Source organism: Microcebus murinus, chromosome 27 (assembly GCF_040939455.1).
Source record: "Microcebus murinus isolate Inina chromosome 27, M.murinus_Inina_mat1.0, whole genome shotgun sequence".
NCBI classification, from domain to species: domain Eukaryota; kingdom Metazoa; phylum Chordata; class Mammalia; order Primates; family Cheirogaleidae; genus Microcebus; species Microcebus murinus.
Window position 1 is genome coordinate 15,929,115 of NC_134130.1, and position 20,840 is coordinate 15,949,954.

At 41.4% G+C, this 20,840-nt stretch overlaps 1 protein-coding gene across 1 annotated transcript in view; it reads left to right on the forward strand.

Moving 5' to 3' along the window:
- COL25A1 (collagen type XXV alpha 1 chain) overlaps positions 1–20,840 on the forward strand; it is a 393,583-nt gene that overhangs the window by 367,921 nt on the left and 4,822 nt on the right. Inside the window, exons 31-36 of the mRNA XM_012766225.3 lie at positions 3,993–4,046; positions 9,410–9,463; positions 10,782–10,808; positions 11,736–11,789; positions 16,176–16,253; positions 18,562–18,600. Of these exons, the coding sequence (XP_012621679.1) occupies positions 3,993–4,046; positions 9,410–9,463; positions 10,782–10,808; positions 11,736–11,789; positions 16,176–16,253; positions 18,562–18,600 (306 nt within the window). The remainder of the gene's footprint in view (positions 1–3,992; positions 4,047–9,409; positions 9,464–10,781; positions 10,809–11,735; positions 11,790–16,175; positions 16,254–18,561; positions 18,601–20,840) is intronic.

Here is a 20,840-nt window from a genome sequence, read left to right on the forward strand (position 1 = left end):
TATGTTAAAGCAGAGCTCAGCCCAGTTTTGTTTTCTCTGATGTCTGCTCTGTGTCAGAGGAAGACCCCATAACAAACACTGCCGTAAATGTTCCGTCATGCTGCAGTTACATACATGCCAACCTTCCTCTTTTAGGGCTAGCAATGCTTTCCCATCATCCTCCTCTTTAGAAAGTATTTCATTATTTCTACCAAAAGCTTTTTATAATTTAGTGCAGCTTAAAATCCTCCCTCAGTTGTTTTGTCTCCTTATACACCAAAACGGCAGCCCGCTGTCCGTGGCAGGTATGCAGTTGGCCACCATTGATGGCACAGGGCAGTGCGGTGGCTCCTCATGTTAATCGATCATACCGTGTTCTACATGTTCTGTGTTGTTTGTTTGGAAAATTCCCTGTCATGAGGTTCTTCTGGCACTAGTGCATAGTATGGAAGAAGTATTTTTCAGTTGTTTATTTTTATTTTTAATGAAAAAGAGATGTCCTCCCCTGATGGATTTTATGCCAGCCTTCTTTCCATGAAAACTAAAAAGAGATTTTTAAAAATTATTATTGGATATGAGGCTTTAATTTCAAGCTTTTAATATGCTGTCTATTCAGTGATTGCAGATAAAAGACAATAAAGAATATTATAGATTACATTGGTAAAATATGACAGAGTCGCTAGTAGTAAATAGTTTATGCACATATCTGAGATGTAGGAGGAAACAAAAGCTTTATGATCACTTATTTCATTTTTCCACGTGTACTGTCCCATAAGTACTAAGGCAGCAAATGCTTAGGCACAGAGTAGGTGTTCAACGTGTGTTTATTCATCGAATGACTGATGTAAGACTCATATTAGAAATAGGTTAAATCACACCAATTGATCAATGCACCACAAGCATAGAGTATCTGTAACATATGTGAGTCATTAATTCAGCATTTTAAGTAGATATAATATTATTGGTGGAAAATTTTTACCATTTCCCCATTTATTTTCAAATATTATAATAATAGTGACTGAAGAAAATACCAAAAGGCAAAAGAAAGTTTGGATTTTCTATTTTATTTTAACTTTCAGTCTGATTTATTTAAAGTTTTCCCTAATTTCAAATTTAGGGCTATAGATAATTTTTATGAACATTTAGCTAAGAGATCTACCTATGCTAGCATTAAGCAAACAATACACATTTCCATGGTAATCATTAGTAACTAAAGATGTATTTTGCCGTTATGGTATGGATCATAATAGGATTATACAGAAGGAATTTTAAAATTAAAAACTAAAAATACCCAAAATGTTTATAGTATAGCATTATTGGTAGAGTTTGCAGCTGGAATAGATTTTTCCTTCCATTTTGTATTATTGACTACATCTGAAGCATAAAATTGGGATATATAGTTCTGCAACCTTGCCAAGAGAATTTTTAGGGCCAGTGCATTGCCTTTTTTTAAATACTCCTTGATATAATCAATGTTTTTTAAGGACTATAAATAAATAGTTGGGCCTTGAGGTACAAAAAACATAGCAAAGAAATAATTGTGCTTATTCTTAAAACAAGCATTGGAAATGCCCTTTTAAAATAATACATTATTTATGTGTAGCCCAGAGTTCAAAGAAAAGCATGCATTGCCCGAAAACAACATTAGATTTTTAAGTAATTTCCCATTCAGGCTTTGATGCAAGGATTAGGGACAATTTAGTTTGGGAGTTATTTTTTGCTTGGTCTCACGATTTTTGTCTGACTTTTTCCTGTTCCTAGAAGTCCCTCTAGTGGCAACTAATGTGAATGTAGAAGCAACCCAGAAAACAAGTACTGTTCATGTAAAACCCACAGTCATCCTGGCATGTTAAAACCCAGCATTTGTTATCCATAAATACTATTTTTAAATTTTTTTTCAGACAAAATGCTTCAAGATGAACATAAATACTATTTTAACAAATGTAACCAGAGCTCTTTTTTTCTCCTCTGAAGTACTAAATTTGATTGGTTATTATAATGAGCCCTTTCTTAGGTGATTGCCATTATTTTTCTTCAGAACCTAAATAAATATATTCTGAATAGTACAGTCTTTAGAAAACAAGTTTCGTATGGAAATTAGATAGGAGCCTCTGTTACCAGTAACTACGTTGTATGTAGCCCGCTTTATAAATTCCATTAACTTGATTTCTCAATAAGAATTTGTCACCTAGAAATGTCATTAAAATGCCATCATCTGTGGGGTGTTTATTGTCATGTGGTTTGTTTTTTTAAAAAACACTAACAATTTGTAGCCATGTGATATTCATCCCAGAACCCCGTGACTGCCTATTATGTTGCTTGAAGTGTTGCATTTGTTCATCAGTGCCTCATACTAATCTCTGTTCTTGTCATTCGTGTCACACCCACCAACCCTGCTACCAACCAAATCACACAGGGAGCATCTGGCTTAGACGGAAAGCCAGGAGCCCGGGTGAGTTCAGTCCCTCGTCGTGCTCTGACGTGTTTTGCGGCTGCGAATCCTGGACGGACTCCTTTGCTCCGTGCCCTCTCGTCGGGTGATGACGGGTGCTCAGGGCCGGAGTGGAAGGGGAAGGCGGCGAGAAGGCTGCAGGCAGGAGTGCGGCGGGCGCAGGGTGGGCGCGGCTCCGCCTGCAGTGCAGCGGGCGCCGCCCAAGCCCGCTCAAGTCTGGACAATTGCTAGGGTCATGGCCAGTCTAATTAGCGTCATTGTCTCAAAAGAATCCCAGACAGATTTTCCCATAACCAGCAGACATTCCCTATGATGCCAGAGAGAGGGCCTCTGCAAAGAGTAAAATAATGTGACATTTTTTTAACTTGCTTTTCCTTTTAGGTTTATCTCTATCCTAGAAATGTAACTTTTTCCTTGGAACTGACTTTCAGATCTCTGTTCATAGAAATGACTTGTCTGTCTTCTGTCGTTTTTTGTGTCTTTTCTTTGGTTCTTAACAGCTCCATCTCTTGAATTTCAGCCACAGATACTCAGTATTTTAGAAGTCTTCTGAAGGTGAACTTTGAGTTCAGGCAGTAAGAAAAAGATCAGTTAAGGTGAATTCACTAATGTTAGAATGACTTTGAAACTCTGAATTCTTTTCTATCACAAGGCTCTAACAGAATAAACCAGAATTGTAAAATAGAAATGGGAATACTATAGACAAGTTGTGCTGGAATAGTTTCTGCATTTGCAAATATGATAATCAATTCTTTGAATATCTAATCATAGTCTTCCTGAAAATGAGCAAATATAATTGAAGTCCTCACTACGTTTTTAAGAATCTGAAAGAAATTCCCAGCTTTTCATTTCTAAAAACCTGCTTCAGGCAGTCATTATTTTTCAGTGTACCTCAGCGTTCCTATATTCCTTCAAATGTTACCTCTTCTCCCCCAGAAACCCTAACTGTGAACTGTCGAGGAGGCCAGAGGGCAGTGATGCCATTAACCCATCCCGGCCGCCCAGCTCGCGACTTCAGCCACAGCAGCAGAGCCTGTAAGAGCCAGTCCTGCCCTGGAGGCCCTGCTGGTTTAAACAGATAGACACTGTTCTTGTTGATTGAATATTTTTTTTTCCACGTGTGTAACTGTTTAAGCCTCTTAAATAGCTGAAAGCAAGACTTCAGAGCATGGCTGGGCACAAGTGGCAGTGGATGTGCAGAGAGGGCTTGAGGACAAGGTGACAGGAGAGAAAAACAATAACATTTGTCTTAAGGTTACAGGGGCGAAGTGAAGATGTTTTACTTGGTCAGGAAGTAAGCATATAACTAAATATGATATATAGCTTTTTGTGTGTACCTTTCATTGAAATATGCAGTTACATAATTCATCCTTTTTGCATGAGTTTCCTGGAAACCACTGGCCTGAAAGAATCGAATGTAAAGCACTTTGAAAGGAGACAAGTTGTCTTTCTGATGTTCTAAGGTATCATTCACCCAGGAAAAGCCCAGGACAAATTATAACTGTGATACTTGCGGCCCTTGTGTTATGTCTCATATTATCTTATTTTTATATTTTCTTAGGGTACAGATGGTCCTATGGGACCCCACGGCCCTGCAGGTCCCAAAGGAGAAAGAGTAAGTTGCTTCTGAAGTTATTAAGCTGTGTGCTAAAGAAAACACAGAGCATGGCTTTTCCAAGTTAGTTGAACTTGAACTGTCCATTTTCCAGGAGAAATTAAGGGCTATCTAATATTAAATGAAAATAGATATCATCGTAAGTTCTATTCAGAATCCTAACATTGAGAGAAGAAAACCACAGAGTATAAAATAGAATATGGCTGCTTTAATAAAAACAATGCATACATTTACACAGCTAAAATAAACAGTTCGGATTATTCTTTCTTAACCCATAAGGAAGGTATTTTCATTTGGCCTTCATCCAGAAAGTTGAAGTCAATGGGGTTAAAATTTCCAGGACTATATATTCTGGTTGATAATCTTTTATATATAAAGCTACTGTATTCATTCTAAGCTACAAATTTTTTTCCAAAGGAAATTACAAAACCTTAGTATTCTCCTCACAATTACACATGCTTCCTTTTTGTTAAAGCTAAAGAATAGCTGTTTTTCTTTAACCATAAGGAAATAATTTCAGTTCATTATAAGACAAAAACCTTTCACTAACCTCTCTAATGCTAGGCCATGTTTCCTTATCCTGGGGGTGGGGGGAGACATTGAGAAGGGAAGATAAATATCTGACACAAAAAAATGTGCTGCAGTATCAGCAGCTGCCTGTCTGTCCAGACCTTCCCTCCCTCCCTCTCTGTTTTCCTCCCACTTTTTCTTTTCTTCACCTTAGAAAACACAGAAGTGTTTGTGTGTCTGAGTGCAATTGTGTCATCAACTCCCCCACCATGCAGGATGGGATATAAAGAAAGCATCTTAACAGTAAGGGCTTCAGAATGTTGAAGTGATTCACTGTGCAAGTTTATGGTCTTTTTAAAACTGTATAGGTTTTCATCAGTCGAAGATAATTTGCTTTCAAGAAAGAGGCCCAGTAGTGGTTTCTTTGACGTGCCTTCCTTTTCCATAAATCTGTGTTTTATAAAGTGAATTCATTCCTGCAATAAATATATCTCAAATGCTACTATGTGCAAAGCATGGTATCACTTCTAGTGTGAACTGGAAACACTCTCCTCCCCTTAGGTAAAGCCCGTGTTGCTAATTTGCTCCAGTATGTTCGATAATATCATTGCAATCAATTATTCATCCCCTAGCCTTTTATTAATACTTAATAACCAGAAAACAAGGCCAAAGTGAATAAAATAGTATAGGCTATGCATACAATGATGAAGACTTCTATAAACAGATGAATTCTAAAGGATTACAGAATTTGAATCTGCAATTGTCTTACTTCTAAGGTCAAACCAACGACTTCTGAAGATCATCTTAATTAAAAATTTAAAAGCTAAGAGCCTCGATGCTGCAGACGCAAGATTTGCTCTCAAGCATTGTACGAAGCATTGTACGAAGCAGTTCGGCCCATGTACTAAAATTGGAGCAGCAAATCTCAGGCGGTCTTTTGGCAAAACGCCCTGGGGCTCAAGAGGGTTTACCGTTTGGTAAATCAGCTGCTACTTCCGATAGCTCCACAGTGTCACAGGAGTATCAGGTCTCAGTGCTGGGGCAGAATTAACCAGAAGAGCAAATGAAATCGCTAAGAATTTTTGAAGGCATAGTTGAAGTCAAATGGTGTGGAGTGTGAAGTGCTACACTTGTATTTACTCAGCATGTTAACTATCTTAACTGGATCATATATCGGTACTCTCCAAGTGCCCCTCACCCAAGTGCTAAACTGGAGTGTGATCCTCAAAGTTAATTGATTGAGGCGCCATCTGGACTCTCTTGAAAAAGTTTCAAATTTTAAAGAAGTAGGAATCAGCAAAAAGGCATTCTGGAATAAGAGCTCAGTGTAGACATGCAAATTAAAGAGCCTGAATGAAATTAGAATGGACTAAAAGAAACCATGCATTTGACAGGCAGCGTTATTCAAAAATTGTCAAATATATGACCGCCAGCATTACTATTCAGCTCTCCAAGCACCTGAGGCTCCCTGCCCTCACCTGATTTCATCATTTGGCCTTGGAACTGCTTTGGAAGTCTACAGAGAGTGTTATGTTTGAGAGGTTCAGAAATTCTTTTGGAATTACTTAACCCAGGAAAAGAAGTTGCACATTCAAATCCCTGTGTTAATATTAATATTTCATTCCTAAAAGTATTCAGACTGGAACCATTAGGATACTTCTGGCTCTACGTGACAGAATCCAGACTTAAAATGTCTTAAACATTAAAGAGATTGTTTGGTAGAACAAAATATTCAAAGGAGGACTGGAGGCTTTGCTCCGGTAGCCTTTCCGTGAGCTGGCTTTGTCTTCTGAGCACAAGCAAGCGGGTGGCATCGGACGGCAGCAGAGGACTCTCCCGTGTGTCTCCTCCTTAGCAGGGGGAAACCTTCCCCGAGCTTCCCAGCCCACTGCCCTTGATACTTCATTTGCCAGCACTGGGGCATCTGTCCATCTCTAAAGCTGTCACTGGCAAGAGAAAAGGAATTGTCATTATTAGCTTAAAGTAATTATTTGGGGTGGGCTAGTCTAGAAGTTTCATAGACAAAAAAAAAATTTTTTTTTGAGACAGAGTCTAACCCTGTTGCCAGGGCTAGAGTGCCGTGACTAGCTAGGCTAGTCAGCCTCGCTCACAGCAACCTCAAACTCCTGGGCTCAAGCGATCCTCCTGCCTCAGCCTCCCAAGTAGCTGGGACTACAGGCATTCGCCACCATGTCTGGCTAATTTTATATTTTTTTTTCTTTTTTTTTTTTAATTGTCCAGCTAATTTCTTTCTATTTTTTTAGTAGAGATGGGGATCTCACTCTTGCTCAGGCTGGTCTCGAACTCCTGAGCTGAAACGATCCTCTCGCCTCAGCCTCCCAGAGTGCTAGGATTACAGGCGTGAGCCACCATGCCCGGCCGACAAAATGTTTTAGTGACAGCTGTATTCAAATAAGCCATAGTATATTTGTTTTAAAAACAAAACAAAACCACATTTCTCAACCAGACAAGGGAGAAGGGAGTGGTTATCTCAAAATAACCTGTGAGTATTTTTCCAACTAGACCTACCCTAATCTGTGGAGTCATTTCAAACTAGACCTGCTCCTGCTTATGTGATCACTCCCTTTAAACCCCCACCACACACACACACACACACACACACACACACACACACACACACCGTTTTAAAAAACATGAATGGCACAGCCAAATCAAACTGAAAGAAATTGATTTTGAGTTAGTACTCATTAGGTTGCCAAGCCCTTTTTTCATTAAAAACAAGACTTCTATTAATATATGGTATTATTATAATGATAGCTACTATTAATACTTATGGCATATATTATTGCAGCATATTTCATATATTACAATCACATATGATCTTCAGAACAATTCCTGCAGAAAATGTATTACTATTCTTACTTCACAGCCAATGAAGCTCGGGCACAGAAAGGTTAAGAAAGTTGCTGGAGGCCACGCAGCCAGAAAGTACCAACACAGGAATTCAAATTTAAATCTGTTTTATTTAAAGCCTGGCCACTTTACTGAGTGTAATTGCTGCTGCTTTAGTAATAACCCTAAGGTAATCATGAGTGAAAAGTCAGTAAGCTTTATTATATCTGCTTTCAGTAATCGCACCTGTACCGCACGTGCCTCTCGGCGAGCATGCTCATTAGCTCCACCAAGCCCTGGCGTTTAAAGGCGAATGGTAACAGCGGCCTGAAACCGGCCCGCGTGGAGTCCGGAGTATAAAGACACACAAGCACATCAGGTGGCTCGGCAGGCACAGCGTCAGCTGCACCTGATGTGTACTTGCGAAGAAAGATTTGCTAACCTTTAAACTTCTTCAGGGGTATGATAAAAGAAAATAACGTTTTCTGTTTGGCTATTCGTAAACATCAGCATCGCTCCTGAAGTTTTCCTACTAAACACTGACCACTCTGATTTGGAGATGGCAGTCGAAGAAAACACGACTTGAACCGGATTCATGGAATGTGTCTTTCACTGTTGTGATCTTATTTCTACTCTTGAGACTACTGCCAATAACGCCTTCTTTATCAGGGCCCCGGACCCCGTTTCAGCTGGAGAAAGCCTTTCTGTCTGAATGGGCGCTGGAAGGGAGCGTGAGGGAGGAAACGTGCACCGGCCTCGTCGAGCATTCAGTGGAAGACGCACACGCATCTAAAACTCTGTTTTCCAAAGGAAGCGACGCGCGTGTGTGGCTGTTCGTTAGACCTGTTCCGTTCACCCAGCGCGTGTACCGTGCGTGGGCGCCGCCCGAGCCGCGGCGGCCGTGAGCCCGGCGAGGCGCGCGTGTCCGGGTGACCGCGGAGGGGCCGTGAGCCCGGCGAGGCGCGCGTGTCCGGGGGCGCGGAGGGGCCGTGAGCCCGGCGAGGCGCGCGTGTCCGGGTGACCGCGGAGGGGCCGTGAGCCCGGCGAGGCGCGCGTGTCCGGGGGCGCGGAGGGGCCGTGAGCCCGGCGAGGCGCGCGTGTCCGGGTGACCGCGGAGGGGCCGTGAGCCCGGCGAGGCGCGCGTGTCCGGGGGCGCGGAGGGGCCGTGAGCCCGGCGAGACGCGCGTGTCCGGGTGACAGCGGAGGGGCCGTGAGCCCGGCGAGACGCGCGTGTCCGGGTGACCGCGGAGGGGCCGTGAGCCCGGCGAGGCGCGCGTGTCCGGGTGACAGCGGAGGGGCCGTGAGCCCGGCGAGACGCGCGTGTCCGGGTGACCGCGGAGGGGCCGTGAGCCCGGCGAGGCGCGCGTGTCCGGGGGCGCGGAGGGGCCGTGAGCCCGGCGAGACGCGCGTGTCCGGAGGCGCGGAGGGGCCGTGAGCCCGGCGAGGCGCGCGTGTCCGGGTGACAGCGGAGGGGCCGTGAGCCCGGCGAGGCGCGCGTGTCCGGGGGCGCGGAGGGGCCGTGAGCCCGGCGAGGCGCGCGTGTCCGGGTGACCGCGGAGGGGCCGTGAGCCCGGCGAGGCGCGCGTGTCCGGGGGCGCGGAGGGGCGCGGTCTGGGCGCCGCCCTGCTAGTGCGGCGGGCGAGGCAGCCGGGCGCGGACCGTCCAGGAAGGGCTCCTCTGAAGAAGGACGCTTGGCAGGGAAAAAGCATCTTTGCTTGCTTTTCTGTCTTTAATTAGTGTGCCAGGGAAAAAGCATCTTGTTCTCACATTTTTTAAAAAGTGCTAACTTAAACTAATTAGAGACAAATAAATGGTGCACACCAAATTCCAAAGACACCCACGTGCGGCATCCAGCTCCGCAGCCGCCGCCCGGGGCCTGTGCCCGGGGGTCTCGGGTTTGGGCAGAACAGCCCTTCACATGGGGCTCCGTGCACAGGCGAGGAGAAGGCTGCGAGCGTAGGCGCGAGTGCATGATTTCAACTCTCTGCTTTTCGTTTCAGGGTGAAAAAGGAGCTGTGGGAGAGCCCGGACCCAGAGGGCCCTACGGCCTGCCCGTGAGTCCCCGTCGCGCGCAGTCCCCACCCGGCGTGCACGGACGCCCGCCAGGGCTCGGCTCACCCTCGCTTGCGGGCACACTAACGCGTTAGGGGAGCGGCCGCCGCCAGCTCGCTCGGCACGCGCGGGCCAGCGACGGCCTCGGACCGAGCCGGCGACCTGAGAGCAGGACTGGCCGTCAGATACACCTGCCCCGCCACTGAGCGCCCCCGCCGCGGGCGCTGGCCCGGAGGTCCCTGTGTCCCGGAACGGCTGTGGAAGCTTCATTCCAAACAGCCTTCTTCAGACTCTGCCTGTTCTCACGGGCTATTTAGTGAAAGGACTCCTGCTAGTAAAAATTATTTCTTAAATTAATTTGAAATTCATGATTTGATGTTTCTGACTTTTCAAAATGACTGTGATGAGACATGATCTTCAGAACATAGAACGATGATGGTGTTCTATCTTCTGAAATTCTCAATTACTCAGAATTCAAATGGAGGCCAAAGGTATACTTCAAAAGCTTTATCTTGGGAATAATTATAATTGATTCAGTAGGGTAGGGTAGGACTACAATAGAAGCATGTATATCAAAAATACTTTTTATGAACTGAAATAATCAACTTAAACCATGATTACTTCAGTGTTAAAAAAAAATGCCGATCTTGAAATATGTTTCAAAATCTAATTGACAGAATCAAAGTAGCCTCTCAGAGACTTTGAGTGGATCCATGGTATGACACACTAGGGTCACCAGCATGATAAGCTGCACCGTGAGGTGACTTTATCATCTTGCTATACTTGGGGCTCAGTCATTCACAAAGCTCACTTAAAACCAGTTTTTAAGTTGCAGCCTGCACACCCTTAATATTTATACACAAGGTGTACATCTGGCCAAATTAAAACTGTATTTAACAATAAACAGTTTCACATTCTTTACTCATTTATGAGCTAACTACAAAGTTATCAAACTAACGCAGCATTGATTCACATCCTCTATCCATGCTGGTATGATTTTAAATCAACTAAACTGTATGTTTGCTTTCAACTTAACTCCTGGACTGATAACTTGGATAACAAACTTTAAACTTCAGCCAAATATTAGTCTGTTTAACCCAATATATAATAAAAAACTTTTCATGACCCTTAACTGCAATACTAACAGTCACTACACTTAATTTAATTACAGAAATTTGTATTACTGATCGATAATCTTTTTCATATTTCTGAAGTAGTTGTTTTAGCATGAGTGTTGCATGTCCAGGCAGCCTCAAGTGAAGCAATAACCCGTTCATGAAACTTAGGAACACTAATGTAGCTACTGTGGTTCTTTGGCAGGGGAAGGATGGAGAGCCTGGTCTTGATGTAAGTAATACACGTGCGATAAACATCTTCCTGCTGCAATAGATGCGATGGTCTCCATCACCAATAGCAGAAGGATACTTCTTATTGTTGTTTTGTGCATATAGCTGTGCACACAGCATGTATTGCTGTGCATGGAGACAGCAATATAAAATACACTAGTGTTTGCATGAGGTAAACATAAAAGCAGAAAACATAATTATCTGGCATAAAATCAATACCTAATAGTGGACAGTACCACTTCAAAATATTTTCCCAAATTAAGGATACTCGACATCAGCATGACCTACTTATAAAAATATATACATAAAATTAATATACCTCTCACATGCTATCCTTAGGGAATGGTAGGTTATGCTTTTTCTCAAAGCAATTATTCAATATTTTTTCCTTTTAGCATTATGTCTATATATTTATGCTAACACAACTCTATAAAAATAGAGAATGTCAAAATTAAATGTTTCTAGAAACAATCACTGCCCATCCTGTATTATGTGAATACTGACAATAGCAAAAGTAATAATAGTTGCTGTTTACTGAGCACCTGCTGTGTGCAGGCGACATCCACAACAGCTACCCCGCAGGTATCATTAGCTCCGCGTGTCAGTCCAGGGGCTGCAGAGCAGAGCAGTGAGTACTTTGCCCAACTCCACACCCGTCAGTGAACTTGGCAGGATTCAAACTAGAATCCTGGTATTTTTTCCACTCTACATTTCTGAGAAGAAACAGCAAGAAACTTGTTGTGTATGGATCTTGAGACATTAGAAAACTATTATTTCTAAGTACTACTTCACCTAAATTTTAAGATTGTTTGGCATGCCATTTTTTATTAGATTTGAGTTCAGAAACTTGAAATCTTAATAATTTTTTCAATATGATTTTGACACAGTTACACCAATAGATCTTTTTGGTTTGCTTTTTTTCCTACAGGGCTTCCCTGGTCCACGGGGTGAGAAGGGTGATCTTGGAGAAAAGGGAGAAAAGGTGACCTCTCCACTGTAGCATGTACCTTGTTTGACACTTCCTGTGCTGTCTGCCTGCCGTTCAGTCTGTGTGCCTCCTGATCTTTCTCTGTGCTGTGTGCCAAAAACACCCTGGTGCCTGAGCTAAGCAATTGGGCCTTTAAAGAGGAATGAAGAAGGCTACTCCACAGAAATAAGGGCACTGTCTAGCATAGAAGAAAAAATTATATAATCTCAGGCTGGGCACGGTGGCTCATGCCTGTAATTCCAGCAATTTGGGAGACTGAGGCAGAAGGATCGCTTGAGGCCAGGAGTTGGAGACCAGCCTGGGCAACATAGCAAGACCCCATCTCTGCAAAAATATTTAAAAATTAGGTGGGCATGGTGGCACACACCTGTAATCCCAGCTACTCCGGAGGCGGAGGCAGGAGGATCAGTTGAGCGTGGAATTCGAGGTTACAGTGAGCTGTGATCACACTACTGCAACAGAGGGAGACCCTGTCTCAAAAATACTATATTCTTTTGATATTCAAGCTACAATTTTTCAACTACCTGACACCAATTTATTAAAAAAATAAAGGATTTTGAGAAAAAGTGTTTTAAGCACTATTAGCTAGCACAAATCTGCAGTGGCATTTTGGCAGAGCTCATCTAGCCTGTAAAGCCAGCCTCTCGTTTATCCCCACCACTTCCCAGCAGAGAGAAATATGTGCTTTGCCATTTTTGATCTGCACGTGGAGGAGAGCAGCGTGGATAAGCCACAGGAAGTCCGTTATGCAAGGACCAGGACTCGCCACTTTCAGATTCAGGGCTGACAGCTGTAGGGTTTTTAATGAAGGGATGGGTGTGTTTCATGAGGTTGGTGCTGAAGTTCTGTCTCAGGACTTTCCGCTCCTGGGTCTTCAGGAGCCAATGTCAGGCAAGATGGTTTTATGACTGAAAGAAACGTTTGGATCAAGAAATTTAAAAACCATTTTTTCCTTTCCTCTCCTTCATTCTTTTCCCTTTTTCTCTTTCCCTTTCTCTGTGCTTTATTTCAGTCTTTGACCCAATCCTAGATCTAAGAATTTTTTACGTTGGACACAGCAAAAGACACCAACAAAAACTCAGCACCTCAACGGAATAGTGAAAATCTTAAAGTAGCTAAAATTACACTTTTTCTGCTCAAATTTAAACCCATTATATTTCTTAGATGAATTCATGTTCCTGCTCTACTTAAAAATTTAAAAGTCTTTGAATTCTATTGAACAGGGAAGTTCATAGCTGTTTTTGAAAAGGAAGGCCAAATGAGAGTTGTCAAAAAAGAAAAAAAAAGAACAATATTAAGACTGCTGTGTTTGTTTTGGGACCTAAATGTTACTTAGCCCCCTGCTGGTAAGAGAGCCGCGTCAGTGGTCATCCAAACGCACCAGCGCATTAGCGTCCTCATGTTTACGGAGCGCTTGTGTGCTTTCCCAAGAGTTTTACATGTAACAAGTCTTTTAATCTTCATAACAACCCCCTAAAGTTGGGGCTGTTATTTTCCCCATTTTACAGGGGAAAGAGAAGCATAAAAAGCTCTTTTACTCCCAGTTATAAATTCTGACTATAAAATATGCGTGTTTTGAGATATATTGTGCATGTAAGATTTCAGCCCAAGGTGAGTATGTTTTAGAGATCATTGGTATTTTATATTTACCCAATGGGTAATATGAATCTAAAATTTTATTCATTCAAAAGTATGTCACTATTATGAGGATACTCATCTCTTTTAAACAAGAAATCACCAGTATTATAGCTTATGAAAGCATAAAGCTACAAACTTGATCCTCAGAATAATGTTAATCACCCATACAAAGATATTTTCATATTCAAATTTCATGATTAGAAGTTTTATATTTAGAAAAATTAGATTCTACCTGTGAACACTTGTAACATGTATATAATTCTTTTTGGGGGGAAGGGAGGACAGGGTCTCACTCTGTTGCTATATAATTCTTTGACAATGGAAATAAAATTAGCAAGATCCCTCACATACTTACACAATGACAGATGGTTTTGTGTTTCGTGGGGAATGACCATGGGTTACAAAATAATGTTGATTAATAATATTGGGACATTTTTCTTTGTACAGGGTATCTCTTTTCCACAAAGCTTGAGGTTCACTAAAATATTACTGAGAAATCATTCCCATAGCCTGGCCTAGTAACTAACATCCATATGACATTTTTCTATTGAGTGGTTAATCTGAGTTGATTTACCAATAAAATAATTAATTGAATTCCAACACACTTGGTCTCAGATAAAACAATGTGAAGAAGAATCCACTGCCTTCTGGGAGCAAAGAGCTCACCCAAACAAGTTTAAATCAATTTTATGCCAGGTCATGGAAGTTGTTTGCTAAGAAAGGTGCCGATTCATCTTGAATGAGCGAGCAGCTCACTCCCACGCTGCCCGAGCTAACTTCCGCTCACACCTGCCCTAGTTTCACCCTGGCTTCTTGGGTCCTCCTCTTTGATCATGATCAGCTAAACCACACAGAATTTCTCCATTGGCCTGGTATTCAAGAAACCCAAGTGTTTTTGATTCTGAACCTTCTGATGCAATCTTTTTGGCACACAGGACTTAAATGAGAAACTTTTGCTCACGCTGTCAGAATGAACGTATTAATTTGAATGCACATCTCATATGTTCCTGTTATATATATGTATTTTCATCTTGAATATTCATGTCACTTTGCTTCAGAGATTATTCAGTTGTATAGTAACTCCCATCCTGTTTGCAGAATGAACACACTGATTTAAATGTGTATGGTATAGTATTTTGTATTCTGTGCTGCACCAACTCCCTGTCTATAAATATGCAGAGATATCTATGTTAATGTAAAACAGCTGAGATGCATTGCTCCCTTCTCCTCCTTTTGCCTCCTTTCCTTAATTCCTCCATCCCTGTGATCCATGCAGATTTCCTACAACCTTTACCTTGGTTCCTAAATACTAATTTCCACAGCTACATTCCCACTATGTAATTATCTTGCCTACCTCATTTTTTACTGAGTCCAAACTGCTTTTCCTTTCTTGAACAGATTTTTTTTTTTTGGCTTTTGTTTTATTGTGAGCAAAGCTGGAAACTCATTTACCATTGTAAATACCTGGCATGAGATCAATACAAGAGTGAATTATAGAAGATCTCTAGGTTTATAAATATGTCCGTTCCTCCAGTTGGCATTACTGTGAAGTATTAGCACTTTCAATTTTTGTTTACTTGACTTAATAAGTATTTGGTTTTCGTTTCTTTAAATGAGAAACTAAAGAAACAGAAGCATATTTTAATACAATGAATACGTTTTAATGAGAGCTACAAAACATAATACCATAAAATTGGATAAATTTCAAAGAAACCGAAGCTGTTAATATCTTTCCTTTTCCTCTGGTTCAAGGTAGCCTTCATCTGTTACAAGATTAGAAAAAAAGCAGTTGACAGGTATTGAAAATTGGGTGAAGTATCCATTATTCCCCTGAACTTGGCCTGCCACTGGCCGGCTTTGGTACAGTTGGTATCCATCACCCTCTCCGCTCTGTGGCCCAAGAACCTGATTCAGGACGACCATGACATAGTACCGACGTCAGCACGGGTCTCCGTCCTGATGTGTCGGCTTTCAAGTTCCCTTCTTCCATCTTGCTGAGTGTCCTGTATAACATCCCATATGCCGATGCCCAGAATCCATTGTCACTCTGGACGTATAAGTTACTTTGTATAAGATCATGCCTTACCTACATCAGAAAACAGTGGTAAATGCCCTTCCAGAATTTTCTTAGCTAAACCATCTTTTGAATTACCATTATCCATCCCCCCAATAAAAACTGTCTTTTATTTAAACCCTTGTGTCCACAGGGGGAAAAGGGAAAGAAAGGCAAAAAGGGGCCTAAAGGGGAGAAAGGAGAACAGGGTGCTCCGGGATTGGATGCGCCCTGCCCGTTGGTATGTCTGCGCGCCTGGGTGCCACGTGTGAGGGCGAGGTGGGAGAAGAGCAAGCTGGAGGGCCGTAACAGCAGACTCACTTAACACAGACTTTCACACACCGGACATGTCTATCCCAGGTCCTCCTGGCGTGTCGAGCGTCTTGTCTCTGGCCGCTCGCTCTGCCCGGGCTCCTGACACGCAGGTGTCAGCTGGCACCTGGATGTGGGGCTCAAGAGGAGCCAGCACGGTTCCCTGCCCCGCCAAAGAGAAGGCCACCGTTTCAGACAAGCCCCATCATAGGAACATGCCTAGCCCTGCTTGATTTGTCCAACCCCGCTGGATGTTACTTTTCCCTTCAGAGTTGCTCCTCTCCCATCCTTTTATTATTCTGGTCCTTTCGTTAGCAGAATGTGTGCCTAAGTGATTTCTTGTGTTAGTAACATTATGAGTTAATCTTTACAAACAGGGATTCCGTGGCGTTAAGGGGGAAAAAGGGGAGCCAGGCCAGCCTGGCCTGGATGGGCTGGATGCCCCTTGCCAATTGGTACAGTATTTCTCTTTCCTACCGCCCTGCATGCCGTTCCTGTGCTATGGCCACTCGTCCCTGTCGTGCACGGTGCTGCTTGCTGCGGCCAGCTGTCCGCGACAAGCACTGCGGCATGTGCATGAGCGGCCTCCGCCTCTTGCAGAGGGAGAGCGAGCATGCGTCCGTCCCTGCCTCGCACGAACCGCCCCCGACGTGTCCTCCCCACTGACATGACCACCGTTTCCGTGTTCTTTGCAACATTAATTGACTCAATAAATATTCAAAGATTGCCTTAAAGTGATGCAAAAATATTTTTTTGTTTTTTTGAGACAGAGTCTCACTCTGTTGCCCGGGCTAGAGTGCTGTGGTGTCAGTTTCGCTCACAGCAACCTCAAACTCCTGGGCTCAGGCGATCCTCCTGCCTCAGCCTCCCGAGTAGATGGAACTACAGGCTTACGCCACTGCCTGCCTAATTTTTTCTATATATTTTTAGTTGGCCAATTAATTTCTTTCTATTTTTAGTAGAGATAGGGTCTCACTGTTGCTCAGACTGGTTTCAAACTCCTGACCTTGAGCGTTCCACCCACACCTCGGCCTCCCAGAGTGCTAGGATTACAGGTGTGAGCCGCCGCACACGGCCAATAGAAAAATATTTGATTCAAAGGCACTGCTAGTTCATAACTTTTGGTTTTACCCCTTAGTTTAACTTTTTTCTTCTTTTTCTCTAAAAGAAATATAGTTTTGCCTCTTCCACTAAATTTTATCTCAGGCTGTAAATAAAGCCAAACTTCCAGAATTAAGTTCTGTGGTCAAGAGTTAATCAATTCAAGGGAATGCTCTTAAGAGACCAAAGGGAAGAAGACCAGACTTCTCTGAGCTTTGAAAGATGATAATAGTCTGCAGCCCAAACCCTCTTCTTTGTCACATAACCTTTTCGATTTAATGGTCTCTCCTTTTGAAACTCACTTTCCTAAAGTAAACAGAACTCCCTTTCTCCATTGGCATGAACTCCAGATCCTCCTTATACTAAAATCTAAAATTCTACTGGTTGATCCTTCTCCTCGTACCAATCTGGCATTACCAGTTTTTTCCAAAATATTTTACAAGGATACTTCAAAATGTTTTTTTTTCTTTTTACATTTGAAAAGTATATTCTTAATTTCTGAGGTATAAAGGAAAAATTTTATGGTTGTATCGATGGTTATACTTGGTCTGCATGTTCTTATATTATTCTTTAGTTATAAGCATGCTTCTTAAAAGATAAATTTATATTTCTCAAGTCTTTTAAGAGATTGTATTTATAGAAAAAAATTTATTCAGTCAATAATTATAGTGAGAAATCTCAATATGAAGTGCCCAGTCTTTATTTTGTTGCTTGGTATTAATGTCCAATCATGTTTTATAATCATTTTGTTGGGGGAAAATACAAGCATGCTTTCATAATATACAAACTCTTCCTGCCTTGTTTATATCATTTGTATCTGAAGAATGCTTATATTGATACTTTCAATTAAAATATATTTTGCAACACTTAGGAACCCCTTATTTTATTCAGAATGCGTTAACTAGCTTCTGAAGAATTTAAACAGAAAAAGTAATGACTGCTATGAATGACATTTTACTATAAAAGTATAAATAAGCTACTAATCTTTTAATTCAATTAAGTGAGTATGTGATACTATGGTTACTTTCAATGTAGAAAAGTGAAAAATATTGCCATGTGAAGAGCTATAAACTTCAGATAGAAATGATTTAAAACTGATTATTCATCATTATCATGCATTTGGCCATAGTCCATAGTGACCAGAAAGAGACGTTATTCTGGTTTATTTAATAAAGAGAATTGTGAAATGTGTTTTAATGACATGAAAGTAAATTCAAGAGAATGCTGAATTTAAAATAGTGATTTAGTTAATGTGGTGATTTCATATAGTATTATTATAGTATAATAAATTAAATATAGTACAGATATATTACCTAAATATAGGTAATATAGCTATGAGTAGACCAGCATGCTTTGAGTAGACCAGTGTAGCTATGAGTAGACCAGTATGCTTTGTAAGTTGCCTTTACAAAATTAGGTATAGCTTTTTCTATACTTCATGTATTTTCCAAACATGTACTCACTCTGGAAAACATTTGAATTTTCTCCATTTAACTAACAGTGAGTAATATATTGGGAGTTGCTAATTAGTAAAAGATGCCCATGACTGAAGCTACCTCATGGGTAGAAACTTATTTTATAAGCCTCTGAGCATGTGAATTATGAAATTTTATCACTCTTGTGGAGCCTGAGGAATTTTTTTTCCCCTTCTCTTTAAAACAGGGACCAGATGGATTACCCATGCCTGGCTGTTGGCAAAAGGTAGGCTTACAGAATTATTTCTAGAAAGAAGCCCCCTCCCTTTCTCTGTTCCTGGCCTAGACTTTTCCATTCAGAACAGACCTTTTGAATTTGACATTCCTGATGGTTGTTTGGGTATTAAAAAGCAAAATATCCCATCTCCAGAATATGCATTTCAATCAATGCATCTGTTGCTGGTTTGTCCTGAGCTGATGAGTGAAAACAATTCTCAGGAAACACTGCAGTCTGGAACCTTCCCATCTGAGCTTTCCTTTGGAGTGGAAAGGGGCCCTGCATCTTGATAATGTTTTGCTTGTCTCTCAATCAACTCTTTGTCTTCCTACTGTTTAAAACTAGTCTTGCAACTTAATTGTTGATTATTTTTCTATTGATACTCAATTCCTTAGGCAAACATGCAAACACCTGGTAGAACCCTGTCAATATTAGTCACAAAACTGAGAAAGCAGAAAATATAAGCATAATTTTTTTCAGTGATGTCTTGATTCATCTAGGAGAACCTGATTACGTTGATATCCTTTATGATATCAGTTTATTCTGGTCTTTTTTAATGGCCACCCATAGTCACTGTGTATGTTTTCATAAGGGAAGGCATCTGTCCTTTATAAGAACCTTCTGTAAACAAGGCTGTGTGATAAGCCCTTTCGTATGGGGGAGGTCGCGTCATTTAAAGCAACACAATAGCCCTGTAAGGTCTTATCAGCGTCAGTGATGCAGATGAGGCTCTGAAATTCAGAGGCGTGAGGGTCTTCCAAGAGCACAGAGATGGCACGTAACAGAACTTGGAGGGACAGAGAAGGAACATCAGGCCAGGGAAAGAAAACTTTCTCTCTCGGTAGCATCATTTATTTAGCAGCCTCCCATGCTCCACTTTCAGCCCGTCAGATATGAGCTCAACCACATGTGGGGGCAGGTGGGTCTCAGGAAGACACAGCCATCATCACATTCTTCCTCGCCTGAGAAACAATCCCTAATGCCATCCTGAGCTGGGATTACCATTTCCTCTCTAACCTTTGCCCTGTAATCTGATCGCATAATGGTTCCTTAATCCAATCATTAGCACTGTCACCGAGAGGGAGGTGCAGAGGCTTACTTTATCCAGCCTCTGACACCACTTAGAACTTGGGTTCATAATCATTTTGGCCACCTCTGAATCGTGGCCTTTTTTTTAAAGGCATAATAATAATGGCAACAAGCAAAGAATTCATCATCTTTTAGGTTCTTGAAATGGCCCAACCTGGTAGTAATAAGAATGGCATTAGAAAATCAGAAAATTCCCTTTGAAATATTCCTTTTTCCACTGAATAGATACTATATGCTACAAAAGATTATGGATCTCATGAATATAACATTTTCTTATGTAAGGAATAACTCATCTAGGTGCTTCCAGTGGCTAAAAAAATAATTTAAAAATAAAAATAAATGAAATTTAAAAATATATAAAAAAAGGAATAAATCGATAAAACTTCAGTATTGCTTACTCCACCCCCAACACACAGAATTGCAAAGCATTCTGGCCAGCCTCTCTCCCCTACCCCCCATAACAACAAAGAAACAACTAGAAAAATAAAATGTTCTCAGAGTACTTACATAGCTATCTTAAATAGTCAAGTCAAATTATTTTTAAATTATATTTTGAAAGTAAGGCCAATGGATTGTCCTGTTTTATGTGGACCACACTTTTAAAGGATGTGGTGTTTATTAGGCTGCAGAGCGCAGTAGCAAATGTTTGACTTAAAATTCAGATCGAGGCAGCAGTGTGAATCGTGTGATTAATTAACAAGTCCTCTTGATCATGCTACTCCCCATAAAAATTTTTTGATGAAAAGCTATTTGATCTTTGTTTAAATTACTTTTGTTTCTAGATATAGTTCAGTTTTCTAAATTAACCAACACACAGTGTGTTGTCGAACTACATCTCAAGTGCAATGGTGTACCAGTTCACAGTGTAACTGGTATAGTGAATAAATGGCAGAATCTATTGTTAAGAAAATACTTACAGGGTATATGGAAACTCATCATCCATCCTCATCCAGAGGTAAGAAACTATTTAATAGGAAAAATATCTATAGCCTTGCCCTGAATAATGTTGCACCTTTAAAATCAGAGAAAAAAAAAGATTATATAAAAATATTGGTCATGACACACAAAACTGAATCAGATTTAAAATTTGGGATGAGGAAGAGGTTAGAGAGAGGAATGCACCCTATAGGAACATTTTTTGGCATTAGCATGATGTGCAT